At 39.9% G+C, this 26,919-nt stretch overlaps 1 protein-coding gene and 1 pseudogene across 5 annotated transcripts in view; both read left to right on the top strand.

Annotated features, from left to right (window-relative positions):
* The window catches only part of ARHGEF3 (Rho guanine nucleotide exchange factor 3), a 309,373-nt gene extending 287,480 nt beyond the window's left edge, over window positions 1-21,893 (top strand). For all 5 annotated transcript variants that reach the window (XM_059939953.1, XM_059939957.1, XM_059939952.1 and 2 more), the window contains 6 exons: window positions 1,165-1,261; window positions 1,422-1,498; window positions 6,098-6,355; window positions 12,396-12,566; window positions 17,503-17,689; window positions 19,687-21,893. In XM_059939953.1, the coding sequence (XP_059795936.1) occupies window positions 1,165-1,261; window positions 1,422-1,498; window positions 6,098-6,355; window positions 12,396-12,566; window positions 17,503-17,689; window positions 19,687-20,039 (1,143 nt within the window). In that variant the 3' untranslated portion in view covers window positions 20,040-21,893. The remainder of the gene's footprint in view (window positions 1-1,164; window positions 1,262-1,421; window positions 1,499-6,097; window positions 6,356-12,395; window positions 12,567-17,502; window positions 17,690-19,686) is intronic.
* LOC132374159 (CCAAT/enhancer-binding protein gamma-like) lies at window positions 15,219-15,909 on the top strand (annotated as a pseudogene).
* Window positions 21,894-26,919: the final 5,026 nt, after the last annotated feature.

Here is a 26,919-nt window from a genome sequence, read left to right as displayed (position 1 = left end):
GCCACCGCAATGAGAAGCCTGTGCACCTCAACGAAGAATAGCCTCTGCTCACCGCAACTAAAGAAAGCCCATGCGCAGCAATGAAGACCCAACGAAGCCAAAAATAAATAAATAAAATTAATTTAAAAAAAAAAAAAAGAAGGCATTTAACTCTGGGAGACATCTTGCTGGTCATAAGTCCAACTCCTCCTTCCTGCATCAAGATTTCCCTTTTTCACTTCTATCCTTTGCTTTGCTGGTCCTACCTTCCTGGAAACCCTTCCCTTTCCTTTCAACCATCCATATCCACCTATCCTCCAGAATCAAACTCAAGTCTCAGTTCATTCTTCAACAGTATTTACTGCCTCCTTCTCTATGCCAAGCAGCTCATCTTTAAATTCTCCCTTAGCCATTCTACCTCTAATTCTCCGATCCTCTAGAGCAGTTATGATTTGATGAATTTTTGCTGCAGTGTGACAACTGTCCTATTTTTAATCTTGAACTATTTTTTAAACATATATTTAATTTTCCATGCCTTTTTTTTTTTTTTAAATCTTCCCAATTAGCTTTATAAAACTCCTTCAAGGCAGGGACTGTGCGGTCTGAGTGTTTGTATTCTGTTGCAGTGCCCTGGGTATATGTATGTGTTCATGTGGTTTAATTGTCATTAATAAGAGGTAATAAGATTGGCAGAGATTTTGCCCTCTTTGCTTCAAATCCATAGTAAAGGATACCAAGCACCTTTTTTTCCCCCTTCCTTTACTTAGTTTAAATATGGACTAATTGAAAAATAACCTGCTAGTAACTAATTTTGTATAAAGTGGGAGCTTTTCAAGCTGCTGGACCTTCAATAAAGTTAATTTTTAAAACATTATACAAATCAAATCTGCGCTGTACTTAGGATTTGTGCCCTTTCCGAGATGTAAGATATACTAGAATTAAAAAAAAAGAAGCTTTAAAAAAATCTGCTTTGCTTTATCAACAACCACAAAAGGCTCAAAGCAATGCTGGATTCTCATCTGCTCCAACCACACCCATCTGCTGTTTGTGCAGCATTATGGGAGAAGTCGTGGGGAGAGCCAAATATTTTGTTATTGCGTAGGGCCTCTCAGAAGGCATTTACATTAACAACTTACTTCCTCTGATTTTAAATGTTTGCCTCCATCTTTTGCCCTTCTTGTGCAGGCCTATCATGACCCCATGCTGAAACTCTCCATAATGACAGAACAAGAGTTGAATCAAATTTTTGGAACACTGGACTCCCTGATTCCTCTACATGAAGGTATAATTTTGTTACCAGAATGAGTCCTGACTTGTAGCGTTAATTGAGTTGTCTTATAACAAGTCATGGTTATGTAATAATGTGAGTAACCCAAAATCTCCCAGCCCTGTTCATATTTGAATGCCTAACAAAATAAGCATTCTGTTTGTTTTTTTACCAGACCTCCTTAGTCAGCTTCGAGATGTACGGAAGCCCGATGGCTCAACTGAGCACGTCGGCCCCATCCTCGTGGGCTGGGTAAGAAAAGTTCTCTGGTCTTGATTGAAGATAAATTTCAATAATGTAGATGGAGTTTCATTTTAGCGAGACTCGTTTTATTGGCAAACACTGGTTTCACATCAGAAAAAATTAAAATAGCAAATTTCTAGTAAAATTTATCATTACATTTAGCCTTTATCTCCTCAAAGCATGGAAACAATTTTTTTATTATTATAAATGTACTGCATTTAAAGATAACATGGCCTTTGTGCAATAAAAGAAGTAAAGGCACATGTGAAATTGTTACTAGTTTCACATTAAAGAAAGTAAAACTAGTTAATATTCACATCAGGCCAATTACGAATATAATTATTACATTTTTTATTCTAGTGAAAATTTATGTACAGCTTCCTGTCCATCACTAAGAAAGCTTTTATTCATGCTACAAAAAAAAACTCTTACGGTCAAATGTCATTTCATAAATGTTGTTAGTGTTTAGCATATATATGATCCTAAGTAACTTCTTAAGAGAGCTGGTTATTATGCTGATCTTTATCCCAATATAACCCATACCCTTTCCTAATTGAAGAAATCACCTGTGACTTTAGGTTACGGGTTCTAATTTATGGTTCTGGGGCTGAACTGGTGTTGTATTGAGTGCATAACGTGGTTGTTCAGTTGTAATTTATTTTAGACAAGGCACGCACTCTCTATTTTGCCACAGTCCCCACCACTCCCTATTATGCATTTCTGTTTCCTTCTGTGAGTCCTCGAGTGTTCCACCCCTGCCCCAGGTTAGTTCAGGAGTCAATTTTAGCACTGAGGCTGAAATATCCCAAGGGTATCTGAAAGGCAAGTAATGTTCTAAGATGAATAATTTAGAAAACCTGCCTTAATATTTCAGGAGAGATCATTCATCTTACATTTTTGACTTTGATTTTATTATGAGCCATGTTAGATGGCTTAACTTCATTAGCCCACAGAGAAATTTCTCTAAAGAGAGTTAGCCAGCTGGAGACAGAGGAGGTGTAATGAGAAGAGAGAGTCTGCCTCAATCTTTCTTAAACTTCCTCAGTCTGTGGATTGCTTCGGTGGGAGTGAGGGCACAACTCCAGAATAGCATGATGACCCCTCTGTTTTTGACAAGATGGCAATGTAGAACTACAAGTTTTCCTCAGACGTCATATACAAATTGTCAGTTCATGCCAGAAGCAAAAATGAACACATTTGCCTTGTTACTAATTTTTTTTCTGAAATAAATGCACTTCATTAGGAAATTGGTTTGATATGGGGGTAGATTTTGCAGTCATTTTCTGTACATACCCCAAAGAAGTTTGACCATGCCGGTCCATTGCTATCTGGACACTTCCCACATCAAATGGGAACTTGCAGCTTGAAGAGCAGCCTAAAATTAAACAACTGGCCCACTGTTACCAGACCTCATGAGAAACGGTCCTTATTCATCAGGACCGATGAGCAGTTAAATGTTTTCCCTCTTTTAACTGCAGATGTGTCCATGTGAGTGGGAATTGTAAACCAAGGGGTACATCTGTTTGAGTTCTGGTCTTTTTAACAGAACAAAATAAACATCTTAGTGGACTTTGAATGAGAAAAGTCAGAGCCCATTCAACCCATGAAAAATTGATTTTTTTCCCCCCAAAGGAAAAAAGTGAAAAAAATAAAAAACCCTTTTAAACAAGTGAGTTTCCCAAGTGAGATAGCCCTGGCCAGTCCTTTTGACCTTAGAATGAATCAATTACTTTGAAGACCTTAAACAGAGTGGTGGGTTTTTTTTCAGGGAACCACCCTCGTTACTGAAGATCAGTAACCATAGGTTGGCCTGTTCTTATAAGCCTCCCCTTCTCATAAAGAAACAACTTCCCAAGTGACATCTTCATGCTAACGTTTTTTCAGTAATGAAGTAATTTATCAAGTCTCCAAGGCAGCAAGTTCTCATGTTAATTTGGGTTCTCATTAAATTTGCATTCCAAAGAGAGAGTCAGGGTACACGGAAGCAAAAAAATACATTTGCTCTATCACTTTTCATGTTAGGAAGATAGAAAGAATTTAAAAAAAAAAAAAAAAGGCTGAGAGTTTCCCTTAGAAATTCTTGATAGTCTACTTAAAGAGATGGTGAATAGTTCAGAGCTTTCGAGGGTGGTGGGGAGGCCAAACACATTTCAGACTGGTTTTGTCTCCAGCTGAGCAAGTAGTTTTGCTTCTCTCAACCACAGTTTCTTCAATGAAAATATTCTAGGGTTAAATAATAATAATATTAATAATAGCTATTACTTACCAATTCTTAACCAGGAGCCAAGCTCTTGTTACACTTTTTATCTGCCATATCTCAGTATCTCACTAAAAGAGGACATTAGTATGTGCATTTTGTAAGTGGGGAAACTGAGGCTTCTGAAGGGTCACCTGACTATTAACTGTCTGAGTTAGGCTTTGAACATGACACTCCCTGGTTCCAGAGTCTGTCCTCTTAACTGCTGAGTTATCACAGCGTATTTTGGAACCAAGATGTGTATATTCTTCATTCCCTATCTAGTTAAAGGTCACTTGTGGCTTTTTCTAGCCAGTGGGCTGAACCAGATAGCTTTTCAGGTTATGCTCAGGAAATGAGCACCTTGTGAGCTGTGAACACAGGACCAGAGCCAGATTTGGTTGCCATGGCAGCAGAGGCGGCAGGATCAGAGAAGGTAATGGCCCATTGGACAGCAAGTGGCTGTGTGGTTGGGGTTCCTTGCTAGTTTACATCTGATGGTTACTACTGATTTGTTTCTCCATAATGAAAACATTGGGCATTTCCAGGTCTTTTTAAAAAGCCAGGAAGTGGAAATGCAAATAAGAGGACCTGAGTCTCTTTTTAATTAATTCTGAAGATCTAAATTACAAGCCACAGTGCCACATCTGTGTGTGTGTGTGTGTGTGTGTGTGTGTGTTTCTGTGTGTGTGTGTGTGTAAGTACCAATCATCATTACTTTCAAATACAACATTGAGGAAAGAATTTCTGTAGCTCTTTTTAACACAAATAGAGGGGTTTTTTTAAGTAACATGTAAGGAATGTAGACATTTCCAAGGAATGTTAAATTCGACAGTGAACTTTTAAACATTACACATCCAGGGTGTTTGTGCATGTGTGTGTGTGTGTGTCTGTGTGTGTAAGCACCAATTATCATTACTTTCAAATATAACATTGAGAAAAGAATTTCTATAATTCTTTTTAACACAAATAGAGGTTTTTAATAACATGTAAAGAAGGTAGGCATTTCCAAGGAATGTTAAACTCAACAGTGAAGTTTTTAAACATTACTTTCATGGTATCTTGTTTGGTTTCAGTCACTGAGAAAATAATTTCAAAGAAAGGTATAAAAGAAGTAGCAGAATAGTTAAACTTTGACCCATTGTTCAGATGCTGCCACAACTTATTTTTAAGCTGTGTTCACAAACCATCAAATATTACCTAATCTGGTAATCCATTAAACATTCATTCTTTTGTTCATTCAGAATACAGACTTTGAATGTTTATTGTACAGTAGGCCCATTGCACAGTACTAAGGATGCAGAAATGAAAGACCCTCTTGCCACTGTCTTGCAATGAATCCCTCCACAGAGCAGGAGTTATGGTAAAAGCGGCTTCCTAGTCCAGGGAGAGAAGCAAACATAGCAGGGCCAATGGCTGCATTTTATTGCCTCCAGTGACTTTCTGGAAGCTGACAGCCCGTGCATTAAGATGCTGTCATAGGGAGGAGTGGAAAAGGGAGATGAGCAGCGCTTTCACTGAGTCTCTGACTCCTTGTTTGCACCATGTGACTGATGGGACATGTCAGGGAAATTAGTATTTCACTGGAAGGAAAATAGTGGACTTGAAGTGTTCCAAAGTCTTTAAGCTTAAATTGTTCTTTGCATGGAATTGTGATGTTAACCGTTAGGTATAGCCAAGAATCATTCTGGCCTGTCAGAACTAATTTAAAAGATGTTTCTAAATGCTTTCTGCATCTAATTTTTTAGTAATTATACTTTTGCTTTAATTTCTTGGAGTGCTTTATATTTGGTCCGCCTTGGAATCAGGTACCTTAAAACTAATGTAGAGGTGCTTGCACTGGGCCATGCAAAGGGCTGGGCTGTGGAGTCTGACTCCTTTCTTTTTGTGCCACTAAGTCTTCTAGATTAGTTTCTTATTAATAATTTTAAAAGAACCTTTATTTAAAAAAATATAGGAGACTTTCCTCTCACCAGATACTTTTGAAAGTTTAGGACAATTCTGTATGCATATGCCATAATTCCAGTTTAGGAAAATTCTGAATTGTGTGCGTATACAGTAATTCCAGTTCTTTTGTGTCTAGCTTAGATTGGCAGAAATGCAAACAAATTATTGAGGTCTTAACAATCAAGAAAGTAAACATGCCACTAAGAAAATAACTTTGTGCAAGCAAGCAGGAGCTTAAAGAACTATCCGTTGCGAGCCATTTTGAAGATTCCATTTCTGTCTCCTCCAGCCATCTAGGTAAAGGAATGTTGGCCAGGCCTGGAGACCAGTTAGGTTTTCTTCAGTCCCAATGAGTGATGTTAGCATGTAGCTTCAGAGCACAATTATTTTAATGCTCCAACCCTCCTTTAATGTTCCTTTCTTAGCTGCCTTGTCTCAGCTCCTACGACAGCTACTGCAGCAATCAAGTAGCTGCCAAAGCTCTGCTGGACCACAAAAAACAAGATCACCGAGTCCAAGATTTCCTGCAGCGATGTTTAGAATCCCCCTTTAGCCGCAAACTAGATCTCTGGAATTTCCTTGATATTCCAAGGAGCCGTCTGGTGAAATACCCTCTGCTTCTTCGAGAAATCTTGAGGCACACACCAAATGATAATCCAGATCAGCAGCACCTGGAAGAAGCTGTGAGTTTGTTTCTTTCTGTCTTGCCTTGTTGTTTTCCCCAATGGCTAGAAGGTGAAGGGTCCCTGGGTACCAGGACTCAGGAATCTTGGGTTCCAGGCTTGGCTCTGACATTAACCATGTTTTGATTCTGCAAATCAGCACTATTCATAATCTATAAAATGCAGTATTTACATGAAATGCACTCTGAAGTCCCTTTAATTCTAAAATTTCTTGATTCTGTATAGGTGACTCTGTAATCTGTTTGTTACAGTTGCTGACTGTGAGGGTTAAGATCTCTGTGGAGATTTTAAACTGAATAGCTTTGTTTAGTGAGCAAATGAGAGTTGCCTTTTACCTTTTACCAAAGCCCATTTGTGAAGTCAACACCCATTTAAGACCCAGCTCTCCTTGGCCCCAGATTGAAACATGCAGCCTAGTCAAACCTACTCCCCAGCAACTGTATTGAGTACGGGGCTGGATGGTTTGGGAAATACGGATTCTTCCGTAGCAGCAAGAGAAGACCAGGAAAAATGGGGTCCATATTGTAAGACTCTGGTGAACTGTGAGCGTTCTGCCCAGAGAGCTCAGTTCTGATTGTGGGGCTCTGCGGGGCAGGGCAGAGGAGCAAATGGCCTGGGCACAGGTGTGAAGAAATGACAGGACAGGCCATGCCAGGGAATGCCATGGATCAGTCTGCCTGGGGTTAGCGATACTCAGAAAGCAGCAGGAGAAGGGGCAGAGGTTGGTGGTTCACATTGGTTATAGGGAGTTTTAAATATCAATTTGAGACATTTTTCCTTTGTTGTGCTTTTGTTTTTTAAGTAGCTTAGATTCAACGTTCAAATCCCAGCTCCATCACTGACAAGCTGTGTAATCTCGGACGTGTCACTCTTCATCTGTAGGACAGGGGACAGAGGAGACTAGGGACAGGGAAGCAAGCTGGGAGGATGCTGCGGTGGTCCAGATGTGCAGTCTTGGAAACCTGCTTAGGGAGTCAGCAGTGGGTATGGAGGCTAAGAGAGCCTCTGTTCAAAGAGCTCATTGCCTGACTAGGTCTGGGACAGTAACAGAAGGTGATATGCAAAGGTGATTGGAAAATCAGAAGCCTTGAGCCTGTGGCGCAAACTGCCTATCTCTTCCCAGAGAAGGACTTAACTTACTTAATAGTAAGTAGTAACAACAACAGCAATAATAATAGTAACACCTGCTGACATGTAGTGAGCATCTAGTAAATCAACTTTATGTAATTGCCTTATGGGTTATGTATCTCATTTAATCCTCATAATAACCTGTGAGGTACCCGTTCATGTTAGGGCCGTTTTCCTTTCCCAGATCAGGCTTGGGGGCGTTAAATAACTCACCCAAGTCCAGGGCCAGCAAGTAATGGAGTAGATATCTGAACCTTGTCAGTGTAGACTGCAAATATTATGACTTTTCCACTTCTTTATGATCCTATGGAGCTGAAAGCCTGGCTACTTCTTTAAGCCCCTGTTGCCTTTGGAATTGCAGAGAGCTGTCTGGCCACCAGGCTTTGTGGAGGGGCCTCACTGGTACAGAGCTGGGCCAGTTGTCCGTGTGGGGATAGAGAAGAACAAGGAAAGACTCTCTCCTGATTCAAGAGGTGTTTGATGTGTCTGGCAGGCCCAACATACAGACTAGCCTACCAATCCAGCATGATGAGGGATGCAGACACCAGGGATGAAGCCCATCTCACTTCATCGTGTCTGTTTTCATTACTGGAAAGAGCAATAGCGTTGCCTCCTCTCCATATTTCATCCCAGCAAGTGTGTGGTCTGTAGGAATGAGAACAACAGGGAGCTCAAACTAGTCTAAATAATTACTTTTTTGAAGCAAACAAGCCTGCTCTGAATTTTACGGTAAAGATTTCTTCTTTTTAATATGCAGCATGAAAGAATAATGCTTTGTTTTAAAAAAACACCCAGTGAGCTAAAGTTTGAATTTAAAAACAGATAAGAATATGATTGTTTGCAATATGAAAGGATGCACCAGTTTCCCTCGTGCATAAAATGTGATGCTATTTTAGAAAGTTGAATCTGCACCTAGTTATTCAGGCAGACTTATGTGTGAAGCATGGTATACCTGCATTTGAAAGTGTCTGCAAAGCAAGTCTTCTAAATGCCCATTTACACTATATAGGCACAGCAGTTTTTCCCCCTTCTTTTCAAAATCCCTGTGGCATTACCGTAGATGAACAGAAATATTTAGCCCTGTACTCCTGAGTGCATTGTGAATGTTTGATAACCATAAAGTCCACAGTACCAATGTAGCTTGACTTATATGTGCCCTGAATAAATTTTCCACCTATGAAAAGGGAAAAATCAGGGAACTCTAAGTAAATTGCTTCTACACCAAACATTCAGTCTTATGATTAGATCTAAAGAAAGGTCTTGCTTTTAATGCAGTGGGTAAACTACATCTGTATTAAATTTCTTAGTAGTATTTTGGAGGGTTGATAGAAATTTCCCCCCAAAGAGAACATCTTAAAATAGAACTTTGGATATTCATATATTCCAGATCTGGTTGTTTAATGTTTTAAATTCTAAGGATTGTTTCAGCCAGAAAATGATCCTGCAGACCATCTCTTCCCTCTGCTTGCCACTGTTCCAATTCCTTAAAAAGTATCACTGGAATCAATGGGAAGAACAGTCCTGCTTTTGATGCAACAGCAGTGAAGGCTGCTATTCTTGGTCCATGTCGGGAGCCGACGAGTAGATGATATTACCGCACAAGGGACTAGACAGACAGGACCTTCAGATTCTACTTTGAGGATGACGATTCCAGCATGTGTGGGTTTAATCCCTGTTCTGTTATAGGTATCTTTTATCATCTTCCTTTACCAGCCCCTGCCCTTCAGTTTGAACCCAAATGAGAGATACAACAATAAATTTAATTTAAATGCACAACTACCATGACTGTTTGCTATTGGCAATCTGCTATATGTAACTTTATTCCTCGCTGCAATTCTGCAAAATAAATTCCTCTCAAGAACCAGTGCAGAGAGATTAGACATGGTATGCAGGTGGATTAGTTCATGGTATACAGGTCAATATAAATACAAAATAATATTTTCAATAAATGAAAGCAAACCCAGAGTTTCTATGATAAATATAGACATAGAATATGGAATAACACCAATTGTTTCCATTCTTTTGTCTCTTTTTGTTTTTTCAAACACCTGAGAGAAAAGCAGCATTTGAGAGTAGTCATAGCTGCCTAAGGAACCACTGTGGCTTTTGAGTTTATTAATCTTCACGTGAAATGCCCGCTGTTCAATTCCTGAGTTAAATTAGGAAATGAATATATCTTTATGCCTATAGTACATCTTCCTTCTGGTTTCCTGGATAGTTGCAGGAAATTCAGAAAATTAACTCAAGTACTGATTAATTCCAGCTGCCCAGGTACACCTAGTAATAGCAGATAAGATGAACCACAGCAATTAATGCAAAGGTGTTTTTTGGGTTTTTTTTGGGTTTTTTTTGGCTGCGTTGGGTCTTCGTTGCTGTACGTGTGCTTTCTCTAGTTGCGACGAGCAGGGGCTACTGTTCGTTGCGGTGTGCGGGCTTCTTGTGGTGGCTTGTCTTGTTGCGGAGCATGGGCTCTAGGTACATGGGAAGCCCCACAAAGGTCTTTAAAAGCAAGGAGAGACTTCCCTGGTGGCTCAGTGGTTAAGAATCTACCTGCCAATGCAGGGGACACACATTTGATCCCTGGTCCAGGAAGATCCCACATGCCTTGGAGCAAGTAAGCCTGTGCACCACAACTGCTGAGCCTGCGCTCTAGAGCCTGTGTGCCACAACTACTGAGCCCACGCACCACATCTACTGAAGCCCGCGTGCTCTAGAGCCTGTGCTCTGCAACAAGAGAAGCCACTGCAATGAGAAGCCCGTGCACCGCAACAAAGAGTAGCCCCTGCTCGCAGCAACTAGAGAAAGTCCACACGCAGCAACGAAACCCAACGCAGCCAAAAAAAAAAAAGAAAAAAATTTTTTTAATTATTAAAAACAAGGAAAAAGTATGGATTTCACTATATATTAAAAATGTAATAAAGTAGAAAGATAAGGTAGATATAAAACAATTGCTCAGATACCTCCCATATATTTTAAGCTTCTTGAGGGCAGCGACCCTGTCTCATTTCTTTGAATGACACCACCTAGTCTGACACTGAACAGATGCTCAACAAGCATTAATTGAATTAATTTGAAGGATGAGTCATAGCTTTAGAATATTTTGTGAAATTTCTTGTTTGTTTGTTTTTGAAAGTAACAATAAATAATTAGTCATCTTTGAAAACCAAAAGGGGGAAAAAAGAAACAGGGAGAAAGTTTGTACACCAAAGTGTTCCATTTATTACTTGTTTTGTGTTAGGGAAACTCAGATTAATTTCACAGGACTTACATTAAACATTAGGTTGACATCAAAGACCAAAAAAATTCTTTTATGACATAAAGAGCCTGTATTTTTTAAAATAATGTTTTTTTTTAATTATCAAAGTAGTGCTACCATCCAAATTCAGGAAATAGAGAAAAGAGTAAATAAATGATCTTTGAAACTCTTAGTAGCTACAAAGGTGCAGAGATTATGCCTCTGTCCATAGCATGCAGTCACCAGGCTTCAGCTCAAAGCTGTAAGATCTTCTATCAAACTTGCATGGAAATGCCAAGGTTGTAACTGGGTAGAAGTTTTTATCCAGTTGCTTTGGGCAGAAGGCAAGTGAAAAATAATCATTTAACAATCTTAGAACTCACTACCACTTGAACACAAGGTCTGGTAGCTTTTCACTGAGTAAAAGCCTCTTTTAAAACCTTGCTTTTCAGAGACTGGTTTGTTTTTCCATTAAGTAAATGTGACCAAGAAGAGGCCTTACTGACACTTCTCATCTGTTACATTCTTTTCCGTTAATACCAGCACAAGAAAGAAGGGACTGTTGGTCTTTTCACTATTAGGGGACAGAGGACTCTGGTGAAGAAGTCATTACTTTGCCTTGGATTGGTGTCACTGAGTTTTTACTCAACTAATTTCTTGCTCCTTTGTTTTCTAGAATTTTCTAACTTTTAGATGTATTGTCCATGTTATAGAACAACACTACATTGGAATAAATGCTTACTGAACATGTCTCAGTGTTGTGCTCTTGTTGTGTTTTGCTTCATTTTGAATTTAACAATAATGCAGGGAATTCCCTAGTGGTCCAGTGGTTAGGACTCCGCACTTTCAGAGGACCTGGGTTCAGTCCCTGGTGAGGGAACTAAGATCCCACAAGCCGAGCGGCCTGGCCAAAAGAAGCAAAAAAACAAAAACAATAATGCATCCACCATTACTTTGAAATCCCTCTACCCCTGATTTACTCACGTGTGCTGTAGGTATGGGCCTGAGTGTATATAGACAAATTGTCCCCGTTCTTACTCCTAGTGTCCTTTGTTTCCATTCCTAGTTCCCTGTCTTTCATAAATCATTTATGTTTTGTCACTAAAAAGATATCCAAACCATCTATTCACACCCAATTTGCAAATATTGTTTGTAGGTTAGATTAAGTGCATGTAGAGAGACCTTGAAACTGGGTTTCAAATCCCTAAGGACAATCCAATCCCTTTTCTAGACTATTACATTCTACTTTTCCTCTCCTTGGCCACATTTTTTGAATGCCTACATTTTCAACATTGTGAGCATGTTTTAAGAAATGTGCAATATAGAGCTTAGTAATTATAAGTCTTGCACATTGAAATCAATACCTCATATCTCTTTCACTCATATAAAATTATGCATCAACATTAGTTTTATATATAATACAAATATGTGTGTGTGTACAAACGAATATGTTGTATGTAGTTATATGTGTACATGTATAGATGGTGTACAGATGGATAGATACAGTATATTAAAAACATTTATTTATTTTTCCCTTTTCCCAAAGCAGCAACTTAGATAACATGATCTCAGAATTAGATCCAAGTGTATCTTAGTGACTTTCTAGGCCTGAGTACCTGGGCCTTGTTGGTGTGAATGGTTTGCTGACTTTCCCCATCCTTTTTTTTGTTTTCACAGATAAACATCATTCAGGGAATCGTGGCAGAAATCAACACCAAGACTGGAGAATCTGAATGCCGTTATTATAAAGAGCGACTTCTTTACTTGGAAGAAGGCCAGAAAGACTCCCTGATTGACAGCTCAAGGGTGCTGTGTTGTCATGGCGAACTGAAGAACAACCGGGGCGTGGTGAGTAGTTACTCTCCTTCAGTAATCTCATCCTGGGCCTCCCCAAATGCTTAATCCACTTGATACTGAGCCTCCTGTTACTATGCCTTCCCTAACCAGGGTCGCATTTTTTAGACAAAAGTTGCTTTCCCAGTGTCTTTTATATCATGGGATCATATAGTTTTTAAATATATTTTTATATTTTATTTATTTTATATATATATATATATATATATATATATATATATATATATATATCTTAAATTTCATGACCAGTACATATTCAGAAAACTTTTGGAAACCAACATAGAGTTGCCAGCTTTTTCTTTTGTTTGGTCATGACCTTTGGAAACAAATACACAGCTTCCCTGGTGGTGCAGTGGTTAAGAATCCACCTGCCAATGCAGGGGAACACGGGTTCGAGCCCTGGTCCGGGAAGATCCCACATGCCGTGGAGCAACTAAGCCCGTGCGCCACAACTACTGAGCCTGCGCTCTAGAGCCCGCGTGCCACAACTACTGAAGGCCGTGCGCCTGGAGCCTGTGCTCCACAAGAGAAGCCACCGCAATGAGAAGCCTGCACACCACAACAAAGAGCAGCCCCTGCTCACCGCAACTAGAGAAAAGCCCACACACAGCAATGAAGACCCAACACAGCCAAAAATAAATAAATAAAATAAATAAATTTTAAAAAAACAGTTACCATCTCCTCCCACTTTGATATCAGAAAGTAATGGGTGATTTTAACAAGATGTTAAAAATATATGATCTCAGAAAAACAGATAGCTCTTTAATTGAATTCATTTAGCTTTATGAGAAATTCTTCCTTCTCATGAATTTGTACCTATCCACAGACTGACATTTTGAGACCAGTTTTTTGGGTTTTTTTAATAATAATCTACCCTCCCATCAGCTGTATATCTAGCTCTGACCTGTAGATATTCCATTTCCTGGCTTTTATTCCTCAGCAGGGACTGAAATTGTTTCTCTTCTCCTATCATAGCAACTTGTACACATCTTCCCTGGAGGGCTTACTACAGTGGGTTGTAATTCTCCATCTATCTGTCAATATCTTCCATTTTACCACACTCTTTTAGGGTGGAGACTGTGCCTTGTCAATCCCTAGCACCTATCTTGGGACCTGGCACATACTAAGGCACTCAATAATGTTAGGTGAATGCATGAGTGAATGAGTGAGTGAATAAATGCTTACATGAAGGAAAAATGGATTTGAATTACATGAGAGTTCAAAATTCATTCAACTCAGGGTCTTCCCTGGTGGCGCAGTGATTAAGAATCCGCCTGCCAATGCAGGGGACATGGGTTGGAGCCCTGGTCCAGGAAGATCCCACATGCCATGGAGCAACTAAGCCCATGCACCACAACTACTGAGCCTGCGCTCTAGAGCCCACGAGCCACAACTACTGAGCCCACGTGCCACAACTACTAAAGCCCGCGTGCCTAGAGCCCGTGCTCTGCAACAAGAGAAGCCACCGCAATGAGAAGCCCGTGCACTGCAACAAAGAGTAGCCCCCACTCGCCGCAACTAGAGAAAGCCCGCGCACAGCTACGAAGACCAAATGCAGCCTAAAATAAAAAATAATAAATAAATTTATTTTAAAAAAATTCAACTCACCAGGCTATTTTCATATATAGCAGTAGAAATTAATGCTAATATATATATAATTTTTATATATTATATATAACATGTATTTTATGTAATATATAAATTTTATTATATATAATATATATTTAAATTTCAGCATTGAGAAAGACAGTCTCCACTTCTTTTGTGTTTCATCTTCAGTATATAGCCAACCCGTAGAATGAAAGCCAAAACTAGATTGAAAACTCTTAATAAAGCTTTGATGATTCAGGGGACGCTCTTCTGACCTGGACTGTAAAGTGGCATTTATGAGCAGGCTTGGAAATGTTATTTGAAATCACTGAGGACATGTCACAGCACCCATTATCAGTGCTGCTGTAGATCTAACCAGCTGATGTTGCAACAAAGGTTATGAGACCTGTCACAGGCCGCTGCTTGAAGAAGTGTTTCTGTTTGACTAGGGAGTTACTGATTGCCAGACAGCTGCATTCTGCTTTTTGCTGATATCTGGAAAGCACTGGTGGACTTCTAATGGCTGATGCTCTGGCTCCTTGAACATTCTTTCTCAGAAGCCCTGTGGGAAATAGGAAGATGCATCACCCCACAGAACGAGGGCCTGTTCTCTTTCTGTCCATCACTCAGGGACTGAGACCCTCTTGCTGGATGTGCCCAGGGCATTAAGGATGAACTCTATCTAGTTCATGTTTCAGGCAGATAGATTTTTGAGAACAAAGATTTTAGTTGGGGTGAGGGGATTTGTTTTTGTTTGTTTGTTTGTTTGTTTGTTCCCAGTAGAATTGTAAAAGTCATTATGAATAAAGTCCTGAGTCAGGAAAAAAGTCTCAACAGTTTGAGGGCAGGAAGGAGCTGTGACTAAGAAGAGGAATTCTCAGTGAACATTCACAAATAAGGGATATTTTTTAAAGTTGCCCAGACAATCTGAGTTCAAAGTGCCTACCTTGGCTAGAAGAGTGGTAGAAGTAGGACTGGCGGACCGCGAGGCCTGGGTCGGGTCAGGCCGCGCCGTGCAGGGCCGCTGGGAGTGGAGGCCACTTGGGGAGGGGCGGGCTGGAGGCGCAGGTACATGTGAAGATTTCTTGGCAGATCAAACCATTGATCACCTTGTCCTCATGTCTACTTGTTCTGTGTTGACAAGGGAGCGTGCCCAAATGAGCAAGGTATCACAGCAGAATAGTACCCCGGGCGTGAACGGAGTAAGTGTCATTCATACTCAGGCTCATGCCAGCGGCTTACAGCAGGTTCCTGAGCTGGTGCCCACCGGCCCTGGGGGCGGAGGCAAAGCTGTGCCTCCAAGCAAGCAGAGCAAAAAGAGTTTGCCCATGGATCGCAACAGTGACGACTGTCGTCAGCGCAGAAAGAGGAACAACATGGCGGTGAAAAAGAGCCGGTTGAAAAGCAAGCAGAAAGCGCAGGATACGCGGCAGAGAGTGAATCAACTCAAGGAAGAGAATGAACTGTTGGAAGCAAAAATTAAATTGCTGACTAAGGAATTAAGTGTACTGATTTATTTCTTGGGCATGCCCACAACCTCGCAGATAACGTGCAACCCAGTAGCACTGAAAATATGACAAATTCGGATAATGCAGGACAGTAGACCTCACTCCTTTCAAACGTCACAACTTGTGGCTTAAACGTTAAAGGTGTGACTACCTACACTACTCGTATCAGGGGCTGAATCTCCGTTATTCAAAGATCCATTGAAGGTTGTTTTCTAGGATCAGCACTGAAGAGTTGATTAGCTAAAAATGTTAGCCATATAATTTGAATATCTGGTTTTAAATGATAAGGATCTTTGTGGGGATAAAAAACATTTTTAAAGGTATATGGTAAAAAAAAAAAAAAAAAAAATGCCCTGGAGCTTGATGTTCTTAATAAATCCTGACTTTCCAAAGAAAAACAAAAAGAGTGGTAGAAGTAGAAACAGTGTAAAAATCTCTGATTATTTTTAGTATATAAAACAGTGACTAACCCCTCCCCTCCCCTCACCCCAAAAGAAAACTCTTAATATTCTCTTCTGCCATCCCCACCACCCATACCAAAAAAAAGCCCTTATCTTGGTTATTCTGTGCTTTACTCTGTTTTTCGGTCTTCAAACCTGCCCCCACCACAAACATACACCAATACAGAACCGTCATCATTTGTGTGTCCACAAGCCAACATTTAGTTAAGCTTCAGTTTCTGCAGTTTTTGGTGTGTGTGTATGTGTGTGTGTGTCTGTCCATCCATCCATCTGTCTGTGGCAGGGTGTGGGTAGATGATCCACAAGTATCTTTTCTTCCAAATCTAAAACTATCTGATAATGCTGAATATGCTTCCCCGACCCCAAATCAAGATTCTAATGTGAGTTTTCAGCCCTACTCTTCTGGTCTCCTCTTTGAGACCCTAAGGCTGACGTTCCCAAATATTGCCACTGGAAAACCAGAATCTAGCTGCAAAGTCACGGATCGTCTCACTTCACCTCCTAAGCATTTCCAAGCTGCAGGAAGAGTCTGGCACTTAGAGTTGAATGGAGCCAACTTACCCCAGCTCCACTCAGCAAAATTGCTTTTATAATGTGGTTTGAGACAAGCCTTTATTTTTGAGATTCTTTTTTTGCCAACAACACACACATCAATCTTCAGCCTTTTAAGTACAACCTCTTCAGAGAACTGAGGTTCTTATGAACTTAACCGAGAAGGACAACTTGTTTGATTGTCTGTCTTTGTGGCTACAGCAGCATGCTCTGGTTTCCTCGGGAATGGGCAGTGTTCCGAGCTGGGATGCCTGGATGAAGCTGATAATCAGCTCAGTGGTTGAAGGAACAAGTGTTTTATGGGTTTGAGAAGCAAACGTTAATATTAGTCTCTGATATACCAGTCTCATCCTTTATGGACTGTTATTCATTGTGATCTCTTAGAATTGTATTGGATACAATAAACCAAAGCCCTGAGAGCACTAACTTTTTTTCCTTCATTACCCTCTTCATTCTATGGGGTTTCTCTCTCTCTCTTTTTTTTTTAAATGTTCCTATAAGGCTGTGTGTGTCTGCACAGGTTGTGGATTGCAGTGTGAAGAACGCCACTGCAGCTGGCAGACCTGGCTGCAGGTGTCTGTAGGCAGAAAGGCCTTCTTCAGTGGGGCCCTAGGGAGGCGCTCCCATAGGAAAGGCAATGGATGCATCTGGAAATGTGTGCAACCCCCAACTGCTGTTCTCCCAGAGGTAGATTTGAGCCTAGAAGTTCATAGGCCAGTGTGAACCTGGTACCTAGGGACCTCTTATCCACAGAGGTCCACTTATCAACTACTCATTAGATTATTGCTTAGGGGAATCCTGTGGATTCTTTTCTTCCAGAAACTACACGTTTTCCTGTTCCAAGAAGTACTTGTGATCACTCGGGCTGTCACCCACAACGAGCAGCTCTGCTACCAGTTGTACCGGCAGCCCATCCCCGTGAAGGACCTCCTGCTGGAAGACCTGCAGGACGGAGAAGTGAGGCTGGGCGGCTCCCTGCGTGGGGCATTCAGCAACAATGAGAGAAGTATGGATGGCTGTCCGTTTTGACCTGTTGAACGTCTTTGGTCGTAGTGGTTTGGAGGGAATGGCTGCCTGGTGAAAAGAGAAGAGCTATGGCCTTGAAGTCAAACTGCATTCCAGTTTTCTTTCATCACTTACTGGTTGTGTAACCTTACTCAACCTCTGTGAGCCTTAGTTTCCCATCTGCAAAGTGGGGATGCATGCATACCTACTTCATAGGATTGTTATAAGGATTAAGTAAGACACTACAAGTTGACTTGTCTACGTATAACTGGTGCCGCTTAAGCTCCCTTACTCTGACTCCATCCACTGGATAAAAGCATTCTTAAGACCAGACGGTCCCTATGTGATTACAGTTGTATAACGGTGGGTTTTTGTAGTTAAGCTGGCAGACTTGTCTCTAAAGAGACATAACTATGATCAACTGGGCTGAGGGTTTATCTGTAATTACTCTAATGGGCTTCTCTAGCTTGAGACTTAATAAACAAGGGAATTAACCGAAAGAAGCTTAGATAGCAGCGTCTATCTAGTGCCTTCTATGTGTCAAGCACTGTGCCAGGCACTGATACACACTGGGGAAACAAACAATTCAATTCCTTGAAAGCCCTGTGGAACTTACATTGTGATGGAGGAGGTAGAGGTTATTTGAGAAACAAATAAATAATCCAGGTACCTTAAGAAAACTAAAACCCAGTAAGGGAATAGAAAGGGATAGCAATAGGAGGTATGTTTAAGATGAAATGGTCAGGGAGGCCTTCTTTGAGCAAGTGACATTTGAGCCTCTTAGGTTAACATTGGCATCATATTGTCAAAGTAATTCATATATACTGCCTCTTACCTACTCACCAGTCCCTCTGCCCTAGTGGTAGTACTAGTAGCAGTAGTAGTACTTATATTTCTCAAGTACTGACTATGTGCCAGGCATTGTATAAGCACTTACATGTCTTATTATATTTATTCCTCATAATAACCATCTAAGGTAGATTCTCTTTGTTTTCCCCATTTTACAAATAAAGAAACTGAGACGTAGGGGAGTTAAGGCATTTGCGCCATAGCAAAGACTGGAGCCTGAATTTATCTGAAGCCAATATGTTGGCTACAGGGATCGTGCACGGGGACTGACTGAGCGCAGACACTTCTGTGAACCACATGCATGTGGCACATGGGGCCCATTAAATGACAGTTAATGTTGTTATTAAACTAAATCAAATGTCTTCCATATTGTGCACTACCATTTTTTAAATGCACATAGCTCCAGGAATTCCCCGGCGGTCCAGTGGTTAGGACTCCACACTTTCACTGCCGAGGGCCTGGGTTCAATATCTGGTCGGAGAAGTAAGATCCCATAAGCCACGTGGCACAGCCAAAAGAATATAAATAAATAAAAATTTTAAAAAAATAAATGCACAGAGCTCCCATTGCAGTTATTATTAAAATGTCATTTCATTTTAAAATGAAACCAAACTTACAAGAGTCTTTACATACCTTCTCAATCATCAGATACTAAATATACAAGTACTGTCATGTGGAGGGTCTTGGGCCTGTTTGATGTTACAAAGAGCTTCTTAAACTTGAAAAAGCTCTAGCTTGGGGCAGTTGTTGAAATTACAGATTCCCAGGCCCACCTCAGACCCACTGAATCTGAATCTCTAAGGGTAGGACCCCGAGATCTGTATTTTTAACATGCTCTTGGGAGATTTTGATATGCAGCCAGGTTTGGTACCCAGTACCCTGGGATCCCCTGAAACACAAGACATAGTTGTTCCGTACTGATTTGCTAGCTTCTGAGAGCAACTGAGTGCCAGACCTGTGTCAAAACCTGTTGATCGATGGAGGCTTCAGGGTGGAGCTGAGCCATGTCCTGGATCAGCAGGGCACGTTTAGTAATCAATTAGTAATCTCTGCCATGGGTACTGGTGGTTAGTGTCATCACATGTGTTATCTTTGGCCTGAGGAAATACCTGTCCATTGACCTTTTTTTCATGTGTTTTTCATTTCTAGTCAAAAACTTCTTCAGAGTAAGTTTCAAAAATGGATCCCAAAGTCAGACCCACTCATTACAAGCCAATGACACCTTCAACAAACAGCAGTGGCTCAACTGTATTCGTCAAGCCAAAGAAACAGTTCTGTGTGCTGCAGGGCAGGCTGGGGTCCTTGACTCCGAGGGACCGTTCCTAGATCCCACCACCGGGAGCAGGGAGCCACAGGGAGAAACAAAACTTGAGCAGATGGACCAATCGGACAGTGAATCGGATTGTAGCATGGACACAAGTGAGGTCAGCCTTGACTGTGAGCGCATGGAACAGACAGACTCTTCCTGTGGGAATAGCAGGCATGTTGAAAGCAACGTCTGACAGAAGCGTGTACTTCTTGGAAGTAGCCCTGTGTCTTACCTGTACAGTATTTGCATTCCACACATGGAACGGTTTGGAGAAGCACTTTTTAATACTTTTGTGACTGTGTTGACCCAGTCCCGTCTGTACTTTTTTGTCCCTAGTACTGTAACTGCCAATCTGTGTCAGCTGGAATCTGTGGCAACTGCTACCCTGTATTGTATTTCACAAGTGTCTGGATGGATGGAGAAGTACTTGAACAAGTTACTTTCACTTGTCCTGCTGGATTTTAAAAAACAGAAAGAAAACAATCTCTAAACTACTGTTTCATGTAGATTAAAGGGTCCTTCCATGTTTCTCTAGTGCTTTTCTAGCTCTTTGACAGGGTAGCTGAAGGCATGAAATTTAAAGGGCCTTGAAAACAGGGCATGAGGAAGTTACTTGTGTATCGTGATGGCATTTGAAGGAGAAACGGGAAAGATCAATGTTTCGAGTTAAATTGGTTCAATGTCATCCAACCAAAAAGCATGAAAACATCCCTGGGGATTCTGAGGGTTTAATTTTGCAAAGGAAGAAGCACTGTCTTGACCTTGCAATTTCATCCAGTACAAATATGATGCAATAATCTATTAGGACATGAAATAAGAGTCTGACCTTAAAAGGATCAGCGCAAAAACCGCTGTCAGCTCTGAATCTTGAACTGAAATGTGCATTGCATCAGGAGGTCGCTGCCATAGATGCTGGCTGGCCTTAAAGAGCCATTTCTAGCCTAAAATAGCAGAATAGAACTCAAAGGGCCTGGGAAAACCTGGCAGGATAGCAAGAAGACCCATCTTCGCTTTGTTTCATCAGCTTAGCCCTACTCGTGTTTTAGAGCATGAATGAAGAGAGGAGGAAAAGGGACTGCGGCTCAGTCAGTGACTCTGTTTACAGAAACATGTGAGAAGAAGAATTTGGAAGAAGTGCTCCATTGTGACCTTATGTGGGAAGCATTAAGAGAGAAAAGTAAGGTCCAGTGTCCTCTGGGAAAGACCAGAGCCTTGGGTTTCCCTGCCCCACTTTTGGGTCATCATTTGCCATCTCTGGCTCTGTGCTGGATCAGAATCATAATTACATTCTCCAGAGGCCGACTTAATTAACTCTATCATTAATTAGGATCAGTTATCCAAACTAATAAACCTCTTTGCCAGCCTTGATTTACAATGCGGGGTGAGTCGCAGACCTTTAAAAAAAGTTAATACACAGAAAATCTCCCTGCGAGTGTAAATATTAAAGATGACTTGTGCAAAATTGTACCCACACCAGCACTAGTAGTAATGATTCTAAATTATTGCCAAAAAAAGTTTTCTTTTCTTTTTTTTTTTAAATCTGTGTCTTTCAAGTTTACACAAAGTAAAGCAGTAAATACTATGTTGTCATTTTATTATGTACGCCTATCATGTGCATTCAGAGAAGCTGTGTGACAAGATTTATCAATATAAAAACAAGCTATAGTACTTATTTTTCAAAAAAAAAGTTGTCCATTTTACCCTGTAAAACATATTTCTGTATTTATAGATTTTAAACACAGTGAATCTTTTTTTCTATTACAAGTTTATTTAAAACAACTCAAGTTGTTATTGATTTAGCGACTGAATGAATCTGCTGCAGACAGAAGCAGAGAAAAGCCGAGAAAAGTTGTTTGATGGTGGGGAAAAGAATGAATCATTCTTTGCAGGAGCCATCGGCCACTTTGGCCAGCGTGTTGAGAAAAGAGGTCTGTCAAGGGCTGGCCTATGGGAAGAAAGTCAATGAATGTTTTCATGAAATGAATGTTTTTGTATAATGGCCTTAAACTTCTCTGGAAGCATTTCAAATAAATTACGTTAAAATGTCGTCTTCTTTGTATATAGTATTTGCCCTACAAACATCAAATTTCAGTGATCTTACTGGGAGGTTCTTTCCGAAATTTTTGCTTGTACCCAAATACACACATTAAGATAGGGTATGGCCTAAGGAGACAAAAGACCTGTACGCAGAAAATTATAAGACACTGATGAAAGAAATTAAAGATGATACAAATAGATGGAGAGATATACCATGTTCTTGGATTGGAAGAATCAACATTGTGAAAATGACTCTACTACCCAAAGCAATCTACAGATTCAATGCAATCCCTATCAAACTACCACTGGCATTTTTCACAGAACTAGAACAAAAAATTTCACAATTTGTATGGAAACACAAAAGACCCCGAATAGCCAAAGCAATCTTGAGAACGAAAAATGGAGCTGGGGGAATCAGGCTCCCTGACTTCAGACTATATTACAAAGCTTCAGTAATCAAGACAGTTTGGTACTGGCACAAAAACAGAAATATAGATCAATGGAACAGGATAGAAAGCCCAGAGATAAACCCACACACATATGGTCACCTTATCTTTGATAAAGGAGGCAAGCATATACAGTGGAGAAAAGACAGCCTCTTCAATAAGTGGTGCTGGGAAAATTGGACAGGTACATGTAAAAGTATGAAATTAGAACACTCCCTGACACCATGCACAAAAATAAACTCAAAATGGATTAAAGACCTAAGTGTAAGGGCAGACACTATCAAACTCTTAGAGGAAAACATAGGCAGAACACTCTATGACATACATCACAGCAAGATTCTTTTTGACCCAGCTCCCAGAGAAATGGAAATAAGAACACAAACAAATGGGACCTAATGAAACTTAAAAGCTTTTGCACAGCAAAGGAAACCATAAACAAGACCAAAAGACAACCCTCAGAATGGGAGAAAATATTTGCAAATGAAGCAACTGACAAAGGATTAATCTCCAAGATCTACAAGCAGCTCATGCAGCTCAATAACAAAAAAACGAACAACCCAATCCAAAAATGGGCAGAAGACCTAAATAGACATTTCTTCAAAGAAGATATACAGATGGCCTACAGACACATGAAAGAATGCTCAACATCATTAATCATTAGAGAAATGCAAATCAAAACTACGATGAGATATCATCTCACACTGGTCAGAATGGCCATCATCAAAAAATCTAGAAACAATAAATGCTGGAGAGGGTGTGGAGGAAAGGGAACACTCTTGCATTGTTGGTGGGAATGTAAATTGATACAGCCACTATGGAGAACAGTATGGAGGTTCCTTAAAAAACTACAAATAGAACTACCATACGACCCAGCAATCCCACTACTGGGCATATACCCTGAGAAAACCATAGGTCAAAAAGTGTCATGTACCACAATGTTCATTGCAGCTCTATTTACAATAGCCAGGACATGGAAGCAACCTAAATGTCCATCGACAGATGAATGGATAAAGAAGATGTGGCACATATATACAATGGAATATTACTCAGCCATAAAAAGAAATGAAATGGAGGTATTTGTAATGAGGTGGATGGAGTTAGAGTCTGTCATACAGAGTGAAGTAAGTCAGAAAGAGAAAAACAAATACAGTATGCTAACACATATATACGGAATCTAAGGAAAAAAAAAAAAAGGCCATGAAGAACCTAGTGGCAAGACGGAAATAAAGACACAGACCTACTAGAGAATGGACTTGAGGATATGGGGAGGGGGTGGGGTGAGATGTGACAGGGTAAGAGAGTGTCATGGACATATATACACTACCAAATGTAAAATAGATAGCTAGTGGGAAGCAGCCGCATAGCACAGGAAGATCAGCTCGGTGCTTTGTGACCACCTAGAGGGGTGGGATGGGGAGGGTGGGAGGGAGGGAGATGCAAGAGGGAAGAGAAATGGGAACATATTGTATATGTATAACTGATTCACTTTGTTATAAAGCAGAAGCTAACACACCATTGTAAGGCAATATACTTCAATAAAGATGTTTAAAAAAAAAAAAGATAGGGTATGAGTTGATATAAATGCTACGATTTGATCTATCAAAGCTCTTGCAGAACTCATATTTCTAAGATCTGTTTTTTCAAGGATTCTCTATTCACTTTTTTTCTTTTTTCTTTTTTTTTTTTAATTTCTAATTTTATATTGGACTATAGTTGATTAACAATGTTGTATTAGTTTCCAGTATACAGCAAAGTGACTTGGTTATACATATACATGTATCTATTCTTTTTCAAAGTCTTTTCCCACTTAGGTTATTACAGAATATTGAATGGAGTTCCCTGTGCTATACAGTAGGTGCTTGTTGGTTATCTATTTTAAATATAGCAGTGTGTATATGTCAATACCAAACTCCCAATCTGTCCCTCCCCCCACCTCTTCCCCCCTGGTAACCATAAGTTCGTTCTCTAAGTCTGTGAGTTTGCTTCTGTTTTGTAAACAAATTCATTTGTATCATTTTTTTTAAGATTCTGCATATCATATGATATTTGTCTTTGTCTGACTTACTTCACTTAGTATGATAATCTCTAGGTCCATCCATGTTGCTGCAAATGGCATTATTTCATTCTTTTTAATGGCTGAGTAATATTCCATTTTATATATATGTACCACATCTTCTTTATCCATTTGTCTGTCAATGGACATTTAGGTTGCTTCCATGTCTTGGCTATTGTAAACAGCACTGTAATGAACGTTGGGATGCATGTATCCTTGCGAGCCGTGTTTTCCTCCAGATATATGCCCAGGAGTGGGATTGCTGGATCATATGGTAGTTCTATTTTTAGTTTCTTTAGGAACTAATACTGTTCTCCATAGAGGCTGTACCAATTTACATTCCCACCAACAGTGTAGGAGGGCTCACTTTTCTCCACACCCTCTCCAGCACTTACTGTTTGTAGATTTTTTGATGATAGCCATTCTGAGTGGTGTAAGGTGATACCTCATTGTAGTTTTGATTTGGATTTCTCTAATAATTAGTGATGTGGAGCATCTTTTCATGTGCCTGTTGGCCATCTGTATGTCTTCTTTGGAGAAATGTCTATTTAGGTCTTCTGCCCGTATTTTGATTGAGTTGTTTGTTTTTTTGATATTGAGCTGCATAAGCTGTTTGTAAATTTTGGAGATTAATCTCTTGTCAGTCGCATCATTTGCAAATATTTTCTCCCATTCTGTAGGTTGTCTTTTTGTTGTGTTTATGTTTTCCTTTACTGTGCAAAAGCTTTTGAGTTTAATTAGGTCCCATTTGTTTATTTTTGTTTTTATTTCCATTACTCTAGGAGACAGATTGAAAAAGATATTGCTGCGATTTATATCAAAGAGTGTTCTGCCTATGTTTTCCTCTAAGAGTTTTATAGTGTCCTGTCTTACATTTAGGTCTTTAATCCATTTTGAGTTTATTTTTGTGTATGGTGTTAAAGAGTGTTCTAATTTAATTTTTCTTACATGTAGCTGTCCAGTTTTCCCAGCACCACTTATTGAAGAGACTGTCTTTTCTCCATTGTCTAGTCTTGCCTCCTTTGTCGAAGATCTATTGACCATAGGTGTGTGAGTTTATTTCTGGGCTTTCTATCCTGTTCCATTGATCTATATTTCTGATTTTGTGCCAGTACCATACTGTTTTGATGACTGTAGCTTTGTAGTATAGTCTGAAGTCAGGGAGGCTGATTCCTTCAGCTCTGTTTTTCTTTCTCAAGATTGCTTTGACTCTACTCACTTATTCATTTATTCATTTTTAATAACTATATCTTGAATCTGTACTGTGTGTCAAGGGATGTCATAATTGTTATAGAAAAGAAATGTTGAATCTCACTGTTAGTATAGGTGACTGTTGATGACCTAGGAGCCAAATAATAGAAGGCAAATTTCACTTTGAAATTCTTCCTGGAATTTCAGTCCACTTTTTTTTTTTTGAATTAAAATGGCTAGTTTTATTCCCCCGAAGAATAGTTTTAGATGAAAAGGCTCTACAGTTTTAAGTAGTTGGTAGCCAATTCTCAGTAACATGTTGGCCCAGTAAGGCTGGTAGTTAATCTTATCTTTATAATAAGTTGTCACCATTTTGTTTAACATGCTGTTAATTTTCAGATTAGTCAAGATATTCACATAAATAAAAGTAAGTCCAAAATTTTTCCCAAATGAAAACTCACTCCTTCTCATTTTCTTACTCCTCCCTCCTTTTTATCCTCCTTGTCCTTCTCCAGTTCTACTTTGGATATTCTGTCCACTTTTTATTCCCTTGATTGTATTGACTTTGTTACTAGAGAGTGTCTCTACTAGTCTATTAGAAGATATTTGTACTGACATTTTGTGGGTTAGTACAAATGACTGAGGGCTAAATGGTTTTCTTGAGTCTATTTTCAAGATGTTATTTGACACACAACTAAAGGTAATCCTCGCAGTCTAAATGAAAGTCATAAGCAAAGAAAAGAGCCAGACCTAGCAATTTTGTGCAAAATTAGAGTGTGGTTTCGGCTTCTGGGTAGTGGTCACCACCATCAACTGCTTTCCTTTCCATTCCTAGCACGGTCTACAGCAGCTGAGAATGCTACAGTCCTGTTTTAACGAAGTCCCTGTGGTTCCAGGAAACTGCAACCCACCGTGTTGGTGAACAAGCTGTTCAACTTTCCATTTACATTCTGTCCATGTCCACCTTTAACTAATTCTCTAGAAGCCTGAGGATTCCTTGGAGATTTAACAAAGAGAGCATCTGACCACACAATTTCACTTGGACATATTCTCTCACCTGGCTCCCATCGGCATGTGGAAAAAGCCACTGATCATCATCTCTCATTGCTGTGGTTGATTCATTTATTTCATGCTATCTCGTTTATTGACAGAATTCTGGAATTACAGTATTGGGAATTTGAATAGGATAACTCAACCCCAAACTCACCAGAGTCTGAAGATCATTAAGATTTAAAGCCTTGCCCACGTGAACACACAGTGAGAAAAGTCGACTGTATTCAATGTACCTAGAGGATATTTATGCAAACAAGTTGGCAAAACAGTCACTGCTCACTGCATCTTACTTC

This window comes from Balaenoptera ricei, chromosome 11 (genome assembly GCF_028023285.1).
Source record: "Balaenoptera ricei isolate mBalRic1 chromosome 11, mBalRic1.hap2, whole genome shotgun sequence".
Lineage (NCBI taxonomy): Eukaryota > Metazoa > Chordata > Mammalia > Artiodactyla > Balaenopteridae > Balaenoptera > Balaenoptera ricei.
This window is presented reverse-complemented; position numbering and strand designations above follow the sequence as displayed.